Raw genomic sequence first — 15943 nt, forward strand, 5'->3', positions numbered from 1 at the left:
GGAGCAAGAACTCCACCTTTTTCAGTGATGAGGAAAGATGCTCTCTGGGGGTCCCGGGAAGTGACAGGAAAGCTGAGTGTGCCAGCTTCCTCCACACGCTTGCTCAGACTGACATAACATCTGTCTACCGGCTTAGTGAGTGTTCGCTCCTCAGACCCTGTGAAAGCCCAAGCTCCTCAAGATTAAGGGAGTGTTCCTAACTAGAAACAGAATATCTCTAAAGTATAATCCTATGCACGAATGTGAGGCTATGACCACAGTTGAGTTGATGACCTGGGTCCTATTTGATTAGCAGCATTTTCACTTTGCATTTCAGACAGTTCTGGGGTTGAGGGGGACTTGCTGCCTAGAAACTCTGAGATGTGATGAAATCAACTCTGCTATAGCATGGGAGGCTGGCCATACTGAGCCTCCCATTCTAATCCTGGAGAAGAAAGCTTCCTGAATTGTGGCTGAGGGTTTTCCTTCTAGGGCTGAAGTAGGTCTGGCTCCCCAGTAATAAAGGTGGAGCCATAGAATATCATAGCTAGAAGGACCCTAAGAGATGACTTCTTCTCTTATTTTACAGATTAGGAAACTGAGGCCCAAGTGAATTAGTGCCTGAGCCAGGATAAGAACTGCCCTCCCCTATCTTCTCATCAGGACAATCCCTACTTCACCACACTGCCCCTGACACAAAATGACATTGGACTGTTGGGTGTGTTAGCTTTGGGTGGGTGAGGGACCTCAGTGCCTAGCACAGTTTTCAGCAGTGTCTGAATGACTGACTGAGTGAATGAATGATACTCTTTTCTTTTACTTTGGGAGGGGCCCACTGCTCTGTGTCAGGAAGTGCATTCACTGACAGGGTTTGAGGAAGGATTCCTGTTTCTCCTATCTCTTCAGTGATGGTGATGTTGTGTCTACTCCTGTATGGCCAGATTAGATGGCACGCATTTCATGGATGCAGCCAGAGATTCTGCAGAAGGGACCCTCAGGCCAGCTCCCGGAGCAGAGGTGGGAATTGGAGAGTTTCTCCCAGGCACAGGAACATTTGTGAAGAGCACCTCACCCAGGCATCAGCACCAGCCCTGGCAGCACTTTCTTGCCACAAGCCGATCACACTGCCCCACCAGGCTGAGCCAGGAAGCTGAAGCTATGAATGCAGCCTGGTAGGCAGGAGGTCTGAAAAGTCTAAAAATCAAGGACTACTTGGGGTCTGCCTTGAAGGCAGGGTGGCTACAGGCTTGGATCCAGGGTATCTGCCAATTGTTGATCCAGTGGTTGAGAGAGGTCCAGGGGCAGGTCTCAGGCAGCCCATTAGCTCTTATCTACAGACCAGGAGTGCAGCTCTGCTGGGTGCAGGGCTACGCCTTATGGCTGCACAGGCTATCCCTGGCACCAAGGCAACCAGCAGAGGGTGCATCCTATTGGTAAATTCCAACTCCCCCAAGGCCTATGCCCTGTAATTCTTCTTCCCAGAGGAAGCATTTTTTTGGTAACTCATGCATCATTGTGCTCTCGGTGGTCCTGGCCTGCAGAGAAATGACTGCATAAGACTGGCACGTGTTCCGCAACGTCAGGGAGGGCCAGGTGCATGAACAGCTGTCCAGAGCCCAGCTCTCTAGCTCTGCTGTGTTTGGCTGTGGGGCCTTTGGGGGTTGCAGATCTTAAGTATGTGCAATGACACTTACAGAAGAAGCCTTCCCTAGAGAATAGCAAGTGGAGGCTTGACTTGGTGAGGGGCCTGCTACCCTCAAAGTACACCGGAGAGCTCAGAGTGCAGGCACAGGTGGCTGGCTATTGCTTCTTTGCCAGGAAGAGGTAGAATCTTCTTTCTAGCAGCCCCTGTCCTATGGAGCATGAACCTGGCCTTCGCCTCCACAAGCTCCACTGTGGCTGCTTTAGCCAAGGGGGTCAGCTTCTTTGCTGCCAAACCCCAGGTTGTCTTCTTGGTTCTCACCTTGTCTTATTTCACTTTTGTTATGTTAGGTGGCTGCACCGTAAGCCACCTTGGTCTCTGTGACTCCTCTTTTCTCTTTACAGACTGCCTTTTCAGTCTCCTTCATTGGCTCCCATCTGCAAGTAAATGCTGAAGTTTTTCTGGCTCATTCACAAATCCCCTCTCCCCACTCCTCCCCCACCTGCTTTGTGTTTCCTTCCAAATCCTTCTTCTGGGACTTTGACCCACTCTTTGTGACCTGTTGTCAGTCACAAATCCATATTTGCAAGTCTCCACTTTTCTTCTTGGCCGCAGATCTATTTCATTCTCTGCTAGAACTCCTGCAAGTACCGCAAACTCAAAACGTCTAAAACTGCTCAAGATTGTCCCTTCTCCCACCTCATCCCACCAAGGTACTTCAGGGAACAAAACTTAGGAACTGCAGATGATTCTTTACCTTCTTTTCTTCATTATTTACATTTGGTCACCTCATCCTGTCAAATTTACAAAGCACATTGTGCACACTGAATCTGTCTGTTGAGTGGATGGATGATGAATGAATGGAGGAAGGAAGAAGGAAGGCTGTACACGCATAAATGGGAGGCAGTGCCACGTGCCACAAAGTGCGCTGCCCTTGGAGTTCTGTTCATGGCTTTGTCATAAACTTGCTCAGACATTTGGGCCTTCAGATTCCACCTCCTGCCCCCCGACCCATACCCACACCTCTTGTCATAGAGCTTATGTTTCTGGCTTTTCTTCTCTGACTCTGTTCTCATTTCTACCTCAGTTCCCAACTGTAAGGTGAGTGGGTTAAACAAGATGATCTTCAGGTCCCTGCAGCATTGATGGTGAAGGGAAGATGCTGCCTAGTACCTTAGGGATGGCAGATGGTCTGAAACTGAAACACAAAGTGTCCTAAGGGGCCACTGGTCAGGGAGCACCTGTAGGCATAAGCATACTGGGCCATTCTGACCTAACATAGGTTCGTCCTTCATCTCTATCCAGGTGGGTTTGAATCCATCCAGAGTCTTCCAAACGATCTGAGCGGTGAGTAGAGATCATGCTGAACCTGACCTCCAGTCCTGCAGGATAGCGTCCTGTCCTCTTGCCAAGAGCTGGCCACCATAGTTGCAGGTACTTAGGGTTGCTCAATTCTGCCTGTCCCTTACAGCGTCCCAGCCCGAAGGCTTCAAGGAGACCCGGCCTGGTGGAGCCTGGGAGGATCATCAGGCCGTGGGCTCCAGACAGTCCAGCAGCTCCGAGGACTCCAGCCTGGAGGAGGAGCTCCTTTCAGCCGCCTCAGATGCCTATCACCTGCCAGAGCCTGATGACCTCGATGACCCGGAACTGCTCATGGACCTGAACACCGGTCAGGAGGAGGAGGAGGCTGAGAACTTCACCCCCATATTGGCTTTTCTGGATCACGAGGGTTATGCTGACCACTTTAAGAGCCTCTATGATTTTTCCTTCTCTTTCCTCACGACTTCCTTTTACAGCTACTCTGAGGAGGATGAGCTCGTGGCCTACCTGGAGGCCTCGAGGAAGTGGGCCAAGCGGAGCCACATGACCTGGGCCCATGCCCGGCTCTGCTTCCTCCTGGGCCGGCTAAGTGTTAGGAAGGTCAAACTCTCTCAGGCCAGGGTGTACTTTGAGGAGGCCATCCACATTCTCAACGGGGCATTTAAGGACCTATCCTTGGTGGCTGCCCTGTACATCAATTTGGCGGCCATCTACCTGAGGCAGAGGCTGAGGCATAAAGGCTCGGGCCTGTTGGAAAAGGCAGGTGCCATGTTGGTCTGCCTGCCTGACCGGGAGTATAGCGCCAAGAGCGAGCTGGATGTGGTGGCCTATGTGCTGAGACAGGGCATCGTGTCGGGCAGCTGCCCCCTGGAGGCCAGAGCCTGCTTCCTGGCCGTCCGATTGCTCCTAAGCCTCGGCCGGCACGACGAGGTCCTGCCCTTCGCTGAGCGCCTGCAGCTCCTCTCTGGACACCCTCCCACCTCGGATGCTGCAGCCACTATCTTGAGTTTTCTCTATGACAAGAAATATCTGCCACACCTTGCAGTGGCTTCTGTCCGGCAACGGGGCACTCAGAGCACCCAAGGGATGGCCCTTCCAATTTGGCAGGTCCACCTGGTCCTCCAGAACACCACCAAGCTCCTTGGCATCCCCTCCCCAAGCTGGGGTGAAGTTTCTGCCCTGGCGTGCCCAGCACTCAGGCAGGCCCTGGCTGCCGGTGAGGAGCAGATGGATGAGCGGACCCGGAGGACCCTGTGTCTCATCCTGTCCAAAGTGTACCTCCAGCATAGGTCTCCTGACGGTGCCGTCCACTACCTGAGCCAAGCCTTGATGCTAGGCCAGCTGCTGAGTGAGCAGGAAGCTTTTGAGTCTTCCCTCTGCTTGGCGTGGGCCTATCTCTTAGCCAGCCGGGCAAAGAAGGCTTTGGACATCCTCGAGCCACTCTTATACTCCCTGAAGGAGACAGAGAGTGTTACCCGAAAGGGAGTGGTCCATAACCTCCTGGGACTTGCGCTTCAAGGTGAAGGCCGGGTGAACAGGGCAGCCAACAGCTACCTTCGGGCCTTGAACAGAGCTCAGGAGGCAAGGGATGTGCACAACCAGGCGGTGGCTTTGGCCAATCTTGGCCATCTGACCCTTAAATCCTGGACTCAGCAGCCAGCCAGGGACTATCTTCTGCAGGCTGTGCAACTCTATTCTAAACTCCAGGCCAGCATGGAGACAGACATGGAATTAGTACAGGTGCTTCTCTGGTTGGCCCAAGTTGAGGTCTATCGACGCCGGCTGGCCAGTGGCCGCTTTTGTTATGAAATGGCATTGCTGTTCGGATTAAGGCATCAACACCTAAAGAGTGAGTATATCCCGTGCTGCTGGGATGCTTCAGAGAAGAGTGTTAGAAGTCGTTTTTTCCTTTGTCCTATCTCCAGTCATCTCATCCATGTTCCTGCTTTATGTTCAGGTCAGCTTCAGGTCACCAAATCCCTCTGCCATTTCTACAGCTCTGTGTCCCCAAGCCCCGAGGCGTGTATCACCTACCACGAGCACTGGCTGGCCCTGGCTCAGCAACTCAGGGACCGGGAGATGGAGGGGAGGCTGCTGGAGTCCCTTGGGCAGCTCTATCGGAACCTAAATACGGCCAGGTGAGTCCAGGCTCAGGGATAATTCTAGAACATCTTTTCTTCCTTAAGGAGAATCAGTGTTCTTTCCCTCACGAAGTCAAGTCCAAATGCACATGATATGTTTATGGCATCGTGGAAAAGAACGTGGTCTCTGCAGCCACATTGCAAACTCAGTGCCATCCATCACTTATTAGCTGTGTGACTTGGGGCAAGTTTTTACACTTCTCTGTGCCTCCGCTTCCTCACCAGTTAATGCACATGGGGCACTTGGAACAGTGCCTGGTAGACAGGGCTCAGTCATGTTGGTTATGTTACAATTACCCGTGTGTTTCTATAACAACCCATCAAGTGAATGTGGCTGAGGGTGCATAATTCAGAGAGGTGGCAGTTACACTGAGGACCATGGAACCCTCAGGAGGTCTTCGTTACCTGAGGAAGTTGGTATTAGAGGAAGGACCAATGTAAATAAATGCACAGAAAGCAGGGGTGTAAAATTTCACAGTAAAAATTTTTGATTGGAAACTTACCTTTAAAATGAAACTGGAAACGATGAAACTAAGTTTATTTTCACTTTTTAGTTAAGAAGCTTAGGTTATAATCGCAACTATGCACTAAGTTGTAGAATAAATACACAACAAAAGAACTGTTAACTTTTCAGCTTAATTGTGTTGACAAAACTGTATAATAGCACAATTAAACCTCCTTTGTTTTGTGATTGACTTTTAGCACTCTCTTAGAAAGACTCATTTTTGCAAAAATATCCCAAAACTTAACTTTTTATCCAAGCCTTTTTTTTCACCCTTTGATATTTAAATTATTCTCAAGTGGATTATCCTGCCATCTCTTGCTGATTTTCCCTCTTCTATCTGTTTACTGGTCAAATCTGCCTGATCATCATTTGCCAGTGACATGGCCTGCAGTTCTGCTTTCTAACAAGCCTTTAATTGATTCCATTAAATTCTACATGGTTTGCAAGATATTTAATTTCACTTTGTGACAGATTAGCATTGTAACGTTGTACTCATAATTATGAATGACTTCTAATGTAGAGCAGGGATAATTGCTAGTGTTGAGCAGAGAGAGGTGATTGAGGAGAAGCTACTTAAATGACAATTTTTGCTTTTCTAGGCAACGTGGTAACTTGGGCACCTGGTCAATCAGATCACTAATAATCAGATAACGAATTCTCTCTTTCTCTTTCTCTCTCCCATTCTGTCTCCCTCTCCCTCATCTCATCCCTCTCTCATAAGAATCAGGTATCCTCCAAATATCCCGTTGCCTTTAGTCCCAGGAAGGGAGTTTTGGATCCTTGCAGCCTGTGAGGGGACAGGAAGTCTGGCCCCAGCCGTACCATGCTTCTGTTCAGAGCACCCTAGGAGTTTGTATGGTTTTGGAGCAGATCCAGAAGGTAGGCTTGAATTAACCTTAGAGATGAAATAGTCATATATTCATGGTGAGGAATAGTGAGAATGGGCTTGAGGAAAGCTGACTTTTAAGGGACTGGAGTATGGGGGGCAAATATGTGTCAGGTTTATTGCCACCCCTCCCTGTGTACAAGTTCAGTCTCTGATTAATCACTGTCCAGTCCACCTACCCAACTGCCATCCTTTGTTCACAGCCTTCCTCCCACCTCCAGTTGTCAAAACCCACTGAAATCCCTAAGGGGGAAGCCAAAGAGTAAGCCCTGGATGCTCTCAACACAGAGTGCAGAGGCCTTTCTTAAGGCAGTGTGAAGGACCACTGGACGTCTTAGGTGATGGGAGTGATAGAGAGGAGAGAAGGAGTGGGGCTGCGCTTGCTCCAAGAAAGCAAGGAAGGAAGGAGGAAGTCACAGGCCACAGAGCAGGGAGAGGAGTGACCAAAACTGGATTAGGAGTCAGGAAACCTGAGCCTGCCATGAGCTAATAACATGTCCTTAAATAAGTCTCTTGGTTGCCCCATTTATAAGGTTAAATTGAATGAGGTGCCTTCTAGTTCTAAAATGTTAGGTCTAGGACCAGCCAGCTGTGCTATGCTGACACCGGCAAGAGCCCTATTAGTATAAGAATTCCTCCAGAGAGTCTTGAAGTTTGGAGGCAGATTCTTAAAGATGTGGGGCTTCAAGATCAGAGACCTAAACTTTTTGGGGTTTTGAAAGACTCTGCAGTAGCTTCAGAAGGTCTTGATGTAGGTGACTATACACTCCATCTGGGCAGACCTCGTGTCTAGCATAGAACAGGGAGACATACATGTTTGTGTGGGCAGCCAAGTAGTTAGTAAATTATTTATTTCGTCCACTAGCTTACAGCCCTGAGCTGCAGGCTGCACGCTGACTTGGCTGCCGGGGAGGAGATTAAGATGGAGAATGAGGGAGTTTGCCCGAGGGAGCCCTTGGTTTCTTTGCTCAGGATTCAGGTCAGGGAAAAACGGTGCTTGCAACTTGGAGGCAGACTTTCTGGTCTTCGGTGACAATTACAGTCGTCAGACGGCTGTCAGTGGAACCTCAGATGCCCTTTCCAGCCGCCTGTTTCAAACCTGGCCTACAGAGCATTAGCTACAGAACAGAGTGGGTCTTTTCTCAGGGAGTTTGCACTGATAAGGACCCAAATAACAGATAGTGAACTGGAATATCAGGGATTACCACCCAAATCAAAAATAAATATTTTTCCTAAAATTTAAATTGTTTAAAATTCTATTACAATATTTGCTTATGGTAAAAAAAAAAAAAAAAATTAAACCAGTACTGAAGGTTATAGTTGAAGAATAAAGGTCTTATTGCAACCTCCCTTTCCCTAAGACTCTTCAGAAGTAACTACTTAAAGATTTTTAAATATCCGTCAAGAAATATTCTATACATATGAAAGATTATATATGATACATATTCTCTATATTAAATATATGTTAGGTATATATAATTTGCACATTTTTAGTTACTTAAATGGGATTATGATAGAAGCTCTGTTACATAATATACTCTCATGTCACTTTTTTCATTTAAAAATATCACTATGAAATGTTGATCCAGAATTTTATCCCACTACAGGAGCCCTTCTGATGTACTGGGTACTGTGGTAGATGGTGGGGAATTTAATGGTTAGGAAAACAATTTTCAAAAGAACTGTCCAAAAGTGGAGCAGTCTACCCTATGTGGGAGAGAGTGTGTTACCATTACAAGTATTCAGGTAGAGGCTGGTTACTCAGGACTCTTATAGAAGAATGCCCTGAATTGAGCTTTTTATAATAGCTTTATTGAGATGTAATCATATACCATAAAATTGTCTTTTAAATATACAATTCAGTGATCTTTAGCATATTCACAGAGTTTTGTAACCATTACCACTGTCTAATTTCAGAACATTTTCATGGCTCCCAAAAGAAACCCTATACCCATTAGTAGTCACTTCTCATTAACCCACCCCTACCTAGCCTGGCAACCACTAATCTACTTTCTGTCTCTATGGATGTGCCAATTCTGAACATTTCATGTAAATGGAATCATACAAGATACAGCCTTTTGTGACTGGCTTCTTTCAGTTTGGGTAATGTTTTCAAGGTTTATCCATGTTGTCACATGTTTCAGTACTTCATTCCTTTTTATTGCTGAGTATTAGTCTGCTGTGTGGATATATCACGTTTACTTATCTAGTCATAAGTTGAAAGACATTTGAGTTGTTGCAACTTTGTGGCTATTATGATTAATGCTGCTGTGTACATTCCTGAACAAATTTTTGTGTGAATATATTTTTCCACTTCTCTTGTGTATGTACCTAGGAGCGGAATTTCAGGGTTGTATGGTAACTCTATCGTTAAACTTTTGGAGGACTGCCAAAGTAGCTGCACCATTTTGCATTCCTTTGAGCAACGTATGAGGGCTCCAATGTCTCCACATTCTTGCTAATACTTGTTATTGTGTGTCTTTTTTACTTTAGCCATCCTGTTAGGTATGAAGTGATATCTCATTGTGGGTTTGATTTACTTTCCCTAATACTAAGATGTTGACCTTCGTTTCATGTGCTTACTGGTCTTTTGTATATCTTTGGAGAAATGTCTCTTTAAATTCTTTGCCCCGTTTTTGTGTTTTGTCGTTTAATTTTTGAGCTGTAAGAGTTCTTTATGTATTCTGGTAAAAATCTCTTATCAGATACATGATTTGCAAATATTTTCTCCCAATCCACGTGTTTGCTTTTCACTTCCTAGATGGCATCTTTTGAAGCACAAGTGTTTTTAATTTTGATGAAGTTCAGTTTATCTATTTTTTTAATCGTTGCCTAATCCAAGGTCACAAAAATTTACCTCTTTGTTTCCCTCTAAGAGTTTTGTCATTTGAGCCCTTACATTTGGGTCAATCAGCTGTTTTGAGTTAATTTTTGATTATGGTGTGAGATAGGGGTCCAGTTTGATTCTTTTGTGTGAATATCCAGTTACCCAAGTACCACTTGTTGAAAAAATTATTTTTCCCCATTGAATGTTTTCTGCACCCTTGTTTAAAATCAATTGACCATAAATGTAAGGGTTTATTTCTGGGTGCTAAATTCTATTCCATATATATCTATATGTCTGGCCTATGCCAGACTACACTATTGTGTTTATTATTGCTTCATGGTAAGTTTTAAATTGGGAAGTGTGAGTCTCCCAAACTTGTTATTCTTTTTCAAGGTTGTTTTGGCTATTTTGGGTCCCTTGCCTTTCCATATGAAATTTAGCATCAGCTTTCAATTTCTGCAAAGAAGCCAGCTGGGATTTTGATAGGGATAATGTTGACTCTGTAGATCAATTTGGGTAATATTGCCATCTTAACAGCATCATGCCTTCTAATTCATGAACCTGGAATGTCTTTTCATTTACTTAGGTATGCTTTAACCCCTTTCAACAGTGTGTTGTAGTTTTAGAATATTATTTTTGCACTCCTTTTGTTAAATATTCTGAAGTAGTTTTTGATGCTATTGTAAATGGAATTGTCTTCTGAATTTCACTTTCAGATTGTTCACTGACAGTGTATAGAAATACAGCTGATTTTTGTATGTATTCTTTTTATTTCTGTAATTATTTCTGTTAGTAGTAATGTCACCACTTTAGTTCCTAGTCTTTTATCTTATTTTTCTTGATCAGACTAACAAAAGATTTGCCTTTTAAGAAAGCTTTTAAAAGAACCAACCTTTGATTTTATTGATTTTCTCTATTGTTTTTCTATTCTCTCTGTCTTTTTTTCTGATTTAATATTTATTATTTTTCTTAATTGTGCTTGCTTTGGTTTTACTTTGCTCTTTTTTTTTCAAGTGTCTTAAGGTGGAATGTTAGGTTATTGATTTGAGATCTTTCTTCTTCTTTAATGTAAATATTTACAGCTACAAGTTTCTCTCTGATCACTGCTTTTACTCCACCTACTCCAGTTTTGGTGTGTTGTATTTTTGTTTTCATTCATCTCAAAGTATTTTCTAATAGCCCTTGTGATTTCTTCTTTGACCCCTTGGTTATTTAGGAGTGTGTTGTTTAAATTTCACATACTTGTGAATTTCCCAAATTTCCTTTTGTTATCAATTTCTGATATCATTCAATTGTGGTAGGAGAACATACTTTGTATGATTTCCTTTTAAATTTATTGAGAAAGGCCTACCATATGGTCTATTCTGGAGGATGTTCCATGCGCACTTGAGAGGAATGTGTATCTGCCATTCATTGCATTGTTTTTAGAGATGTCTGTTAGGTCTAATTGATTTATAGCTAAAGTCTTCTATTTCCTTTTGTTCTTATGTCTAGTTGCTCTATCCATTATTGAAAGTGGGGTATTTAAATCTCCAATTATTGTGGTTGAATTGTCTATTTCTCCCTTCAAGTGTGTCAGCTTTTTCTTCATGTACTTTGAGGCTCTATTTTTAGATGCATTATTTTTCTAATTGTTATGTCTTCCTAATGGAATGACTCTTTTATCATTATAAACTTTTCTTTATTGTCTTTCGTGGCAATTTTGTTATTTTTATCTGATATTAGTATAGCCACTCAAGGTCTTTTTGGATGGTGTATCCAAAAGTTTTCCATACTTCTACTTTTAATCTATTTGTGTCTTTGAAACTAAAGTGTATCTCTTGTAGACAACATACAGTTGAGTCATATTTTTTGTTCTTGTTGTTTTGTTGTTTGTTTTTAAAAATCCATTCTGCCAATCTCTGTCTTTTGAGTGGAGTAGTCAATCCATTTACATTTGATGTAATTACTGGTAAGGTGGGATTCATGTCTGCCCGTTTTGCTATTTGTTTTCTATGTGTCTTATATCTTTTGAAAATGCCTCCTTTTCTTCTTTCTTTTGTGTTAAATAGATATTTTCTGTTGTTCCATTTTAACTTTGTCATTTCTTTTACTATGTTTCTTTCAGCTCTTTTCTTAGTGGTTACCCTGGGGATTATAATTAACATCTTAATTTATAACAACCTCAGGGGTTTCCTTGGCATGCACACAGTTTTATACTTGTGTGGTCTTTTAGATTCCTGGGACTACATTGGAACTTTTCAAAGCCTCCAATGGACATTTCATTTCCCAGCTTTTCCTTTTGTTTTTTGTTTTTTTGTTTTTTTGTCAGCTTATTGTTTGCTCCAAATGTTTTCACCACCTCAGAGAGCAGCAATGTTAAACAATTGCTGCTGATCTTTTTGGACAAATACCTCAGGGAAAAGATTGTTTTATACTGAGCGATCTCTGAGTTAGTTTATATAAATCAAGCCCTGTGAGTGGAGGCTTTCAGTGAACTTCCAAGCAGGTAAAATAGTGACAATTCCCTGGGGATAGAATGCTGGGGAATTCCACACTCATTGTGCTCTTTTCAACGGCTGCTAGGCTGCTTGTTTTCCCAGCTACCATGGTTGAGAGGCTTTTAGTTTTTAAGGCTGTCACAGAGCTGGGGAGAGAAGATGCCTCTAGAGCAACTTAAAAAGCAACAGAAGTCACTATTCTTAAGGAGATTCAGCTGTTGTTCTTGAGTAACCACTCCTTGAATAGTTGCAAGCCTTTTGTTAATTTCCAGAGTTCTGAGAAGTTGGTTGTGACAATTTTTGCTCATGTTCTCATTGCTCTTGTGGGGGATTGATTTTTGGAGGTCCTTAGTTCATCGTTCTGGAAGTTGATCCAGATTAGGATTTTTTAATCCTAATATTCTATAATTCTGATATCTGAGATTCTTATTTGTATAATTGGGAGGAAATAAACATCCACTTTTCCTCCTTTCCCACTAATATGAGCGATACTAAGAGGAAGATGGGAAGTACCTTAGGTGTCAGAGGAAACCTCTGCAAACATAAGGTGGTTATCCCTTTTCAGGATTCTTAGTTCATCAAGGAGAACTGCTATTAATGCTGTATTTATTTAGCATGTATAAATCACCTACTCCTACAAAGCCTTCGTGAAAAAAAAGAAAAGAACAAAGACCAGCTAACAGAGGTAGATTAACAGGTGTTTCCATTGCACCTGGAGGTGGTTACTGTAATTTTGCTCTAAGCTTCCTGGTAGCTGAGGTAAAAGGGGAAAAACCATAGGAGGCTCCCACTGTCTGATAAAAGAATATAAACAAATGTATCTGTTGGAGCAAATTTGTTCCTGGCACTGATTTCTAGGAGGAATTTATTAAGTGGGTTTTGATGTAATGGACACATTTTTTCAACTAAACTACCCCCATGGGATTTCCATTCTCAGAAAGCTCAAAGCCATAGCAGGCAAAGGCAGGAAGCGTTCATGGGCGAGATGACAGGCATCTGCAGGGGCGGGTTTGGAGGGAGAGGAAAGAACACTTTCAGCTGAGGGTTGGCGCATCTGTCAGGGAAAAACTTCATAAAGGTGATAGCATTTAAAGATGCCCTGGAGGGATAGGAAAGATTTTGAAAAGTGGGAAAGGGTAAGAGAATACCATTTTGGGCCAAGGGAATAGCCATAGCAATGGAAAGGTGAGGATACATTTGAAAGATATTCCGTAGGTTTAACAGACTGAGTTTGGTGTTTCTCTAGGTATAGGTACTAAAGGAGAGAGAGGACTACAGCCTGTCCCCCAGGAGGGGATGTGGAGGTTGGATGGGGGTAGGGGGTTGCAGTGGGCCTCTGGACTGGCACAGTCAGCATCCGTATTGAAAATGATGGTCATAATAGTAACAGAAGGCATTCAGTGAGCATGCACTGATTACCAAGCAGTGTGCAATCTCAGGATGACCACATGAAGGAGAAAGAGTCGTAGAAATTGAGAACTAAAGAAGTCAAGTAACGTGCATGAAGCCACACAGCAGAGATTGATATCCAATCTGTGTCTAGAACAAGAGTCAGCACACTAATAAAAACTCAGATAGTAAATGTTTTAGGCTTTCTGTCCCTGTAGTCTCTCTCACTACTCTATTCTGCAGTTGTAGTGTGAAAACAGCCATAGATAATATATAAATGAATGTGGCTGTGTCCCCATAAGACTTTGTTTACAAAAGCAGGTGGAAGGCTGGATTTGGCTCATGGGCCATAGTTTGCCAACCCTTGGCCTAGAGTGCTTGTTCTTAACTCCTCTGTATGTATTCTGCCTGCTCAGCCAATAATTTTCACCCTCAATAAGCAGTAGGTGTAGATGACTGTATGGTGAAACCTCTCAGAATTGTATGGATGAGAATGGCCTCATTTGTCATCTGCTGGGACCTCTGCCTGCTATGGAGAGTCCAGACTGCTTATACTACCTGCCTCACTGGTGTTAGCGCAGATCCCTGAATCCTTAATTTAAGGTGGTTTTCACTACCCATTACTGCTTTTTTACTTATTTACATTCCTCCTATTTGAAAGGTTTTCTCTAGGGTTTAGTGATGGTGGGTAGTAAGGGAGAGCAAGTAGATGGTGAAAACTTTGGCTCAGCCTTCAGGATTTTGTCTTGGGACACTTTGCTGTCCTTTGTTCAGTACCTTCTGAGTCTTGCTTTCTCTGCCTTCAGGGTGATAACTACAGAATTTAGTTTGATGAAGTTTTTCAATCTCTCAATGCGAAAGGTCTTTAGGGGGTCTTGTCTTCTGTCTCCAGGTGACACAATACAGACTGTACTCTAGACTGTCTATAGACTCAGTTCTAGAGCTGAACCAGGTGGGGTCCATGAGAACTTTGTGGCTCTATTGGATAGATTCAACAAATACTTGCTGAACGTCTACTATGGCCCAGGCACTGTGCTAAAAACTGGACAAATGAGATATAGTCCCTGAGCTCACAATGCTTATCATCTAGTTCAGGAAGTAGATATTATACACATAATCGCCAGAGGTATCACATAAATGTTGCTAAGTGCCACAAAGGATGTGCATATTATTTTTTAGAAAGAAATGCCTTGCATGCAACAGGTGTTTGCAAAATAATGATTCTTTGCATGTGAATACAATAGTAGCCTATAAGTCATTATTCCTGGCTTTTATTCTTATCCTGTGCATCTTACTTCCGTGGAACTGAAAAAAAAATGCTTCAATGTTTGGTTTTCAGTATAGTTAATATGACTAATCCCTAAGATTTTTAGAATCATAAACAAGGAAAGAATTGCTTTTGCTGACACCTTCTCGTTTGATCACAAGGCTAGGATGTACAGCACCACCCAACTTTTGCCGATGGGGGCGCTTTGTTCAGGGTTTGAGGTAGCTTATGTCCTTCAAAATTTTGAAGTTGTTAAAGTGGTAAAATAAGCAAAACCTTCCCACAAGCTGATTTCTGAGCCAGAAATTGAGCACTGCTTGAGGGTTTGTAGGGGGCTCTGGAGTCCGATTCTCAGGGTTAGATCCTGGGATTTAGATCTCAGGGTTTATTACCTGGTCTGTGTTACTTACGCTTCAAAGCCTTATTTTTCCCATTTGTAAATAGATATGATAATAGTAGTGCTCTCTTAGTGGTGTTGTGATGATTAAATGAAATTATGCATGTAAAGCCCCTAGCACATGCTAAGTGCTCAATAAATGTTAAGTAACATTTGCTGTCATTGCTGTTATTACAAGACAAAACAGCAGAGAGCTCAACATAAAACTTTAGAAACGAGCAGTGCAAACATGGACAAGTTTTTAAAACCCCGCTGGGTTTCTTTATGTACAAAATGAGCTAAGAACTCTCATGGCTTGGGGTTTCTGTGAGGAGTAAATGAGAGAATGTGTACTGAAAGTTTGTATCGCAACACCTGGCCCAGGGTCAGCCCCTTGTGAGTGGCAATTCTCATTATGGAAACAAGATAAGACCAGTTAGTGGAGGCTGGGCTCTGGCCAGAGGTCAGACATTCATCCAGGCAGGGCAGGGATCTGGAAAACCCCAGCAGGGGTTGGTAAGAGGAAGTCTGGGAATGCAGGTGTATTGAGGTCACCTCACCACAGGCTCATGGCTGATGTCCACACAGGAAGGAAGAAACAAGGACTCAGCCACAGAGATTGAACTTTGGGGGCAGGAAAAATGAGAAAAAGAGAAGACTGAGGGTTTGAGAGGAGAGGAGATACCATGCCAGGGCCCAGGCATAGCTGGCCGGGAATGCATGAGACTTGAGATCAAGACTGAATTCATGCTGTTCCACCAGCCGTGCTCCTTACTTCTTTGATTTGGGAGCTGAGCCACACCTAGAGCCTGCAGGTGGTGGCTGGAGGAGTTGGGGTGCTGGGACATGCCAGGCCAAGCTAGTGGCTTATCTGGTGGGTGATATAGCACAGCCACTGACAGATATAAACACATGGGGTGGTGAATGGTGATAGGAAAGAACCAAGGAAGCTGGAGACCACTTCCCAATTCTAGACCATAAGACACTTGTCTTTTACTGGAGTCATGGATCAGGTATAACACTTAGTGGAGGCAGTGATCTTTGGAAAACCCATGCACATAGAGTCTTTTTTTTTTATATATATTTATTTATTTTATTATTTTTGGCTGCATTGGGTCTTTGTTGCTGCGC

General features: G+C 43.5%; 1 protein-coding gene across 8 annotated transcripts in view; it reads left to right on the top strand.

Moving 5' to 3' along the window:
- The window catches only part of SH3TC2 (SH3 domain and tetratricopeptide repeats 2), a 67854-nt gene that overhangs the window by 35311 nt on the left and 16600 nt on the right, over positions 1 to 15943 (top strand). For 4 of the 8 annotated variants that reach the window (XM_082454034.1, XM_082454036.1, XM_082454040.1 and 1 more), the window contains exons 9-11: positions 2 to 135; positions 2927 to 2968; positions 3093 to 5079. In XM_082454034.1, the coding sequence (XP_082310160.1) occupies positions 2 to 135; positions 2927 to 2968; positions 3093 to 5079 (2163 nt within the window). Of the gene's footprint in view, position 1; positions 136 to 2926; positions 2969 to 3092; positions 5080 to 6314; positions 6467 to 15943 lie in introns of all 8 variants that reach the window. The other 4 variants (XM_082454033.1, XM_082454035.1, XM_082454038.1 and 1 more) reach the window with 2 other exon arrangements.

This window comes from Balaenoptera physalus, assembly GCF_965194825.1.
Source record: "Balaenoptera physalus genome assembly, chromosome: 3".
Lineage (NCBI taxonomy): Eukaryota > Metazoa > Chordata > Mammalia > Artiodactyla > Balaenopteridae > Balaenoptera > Balaenoptera physalus.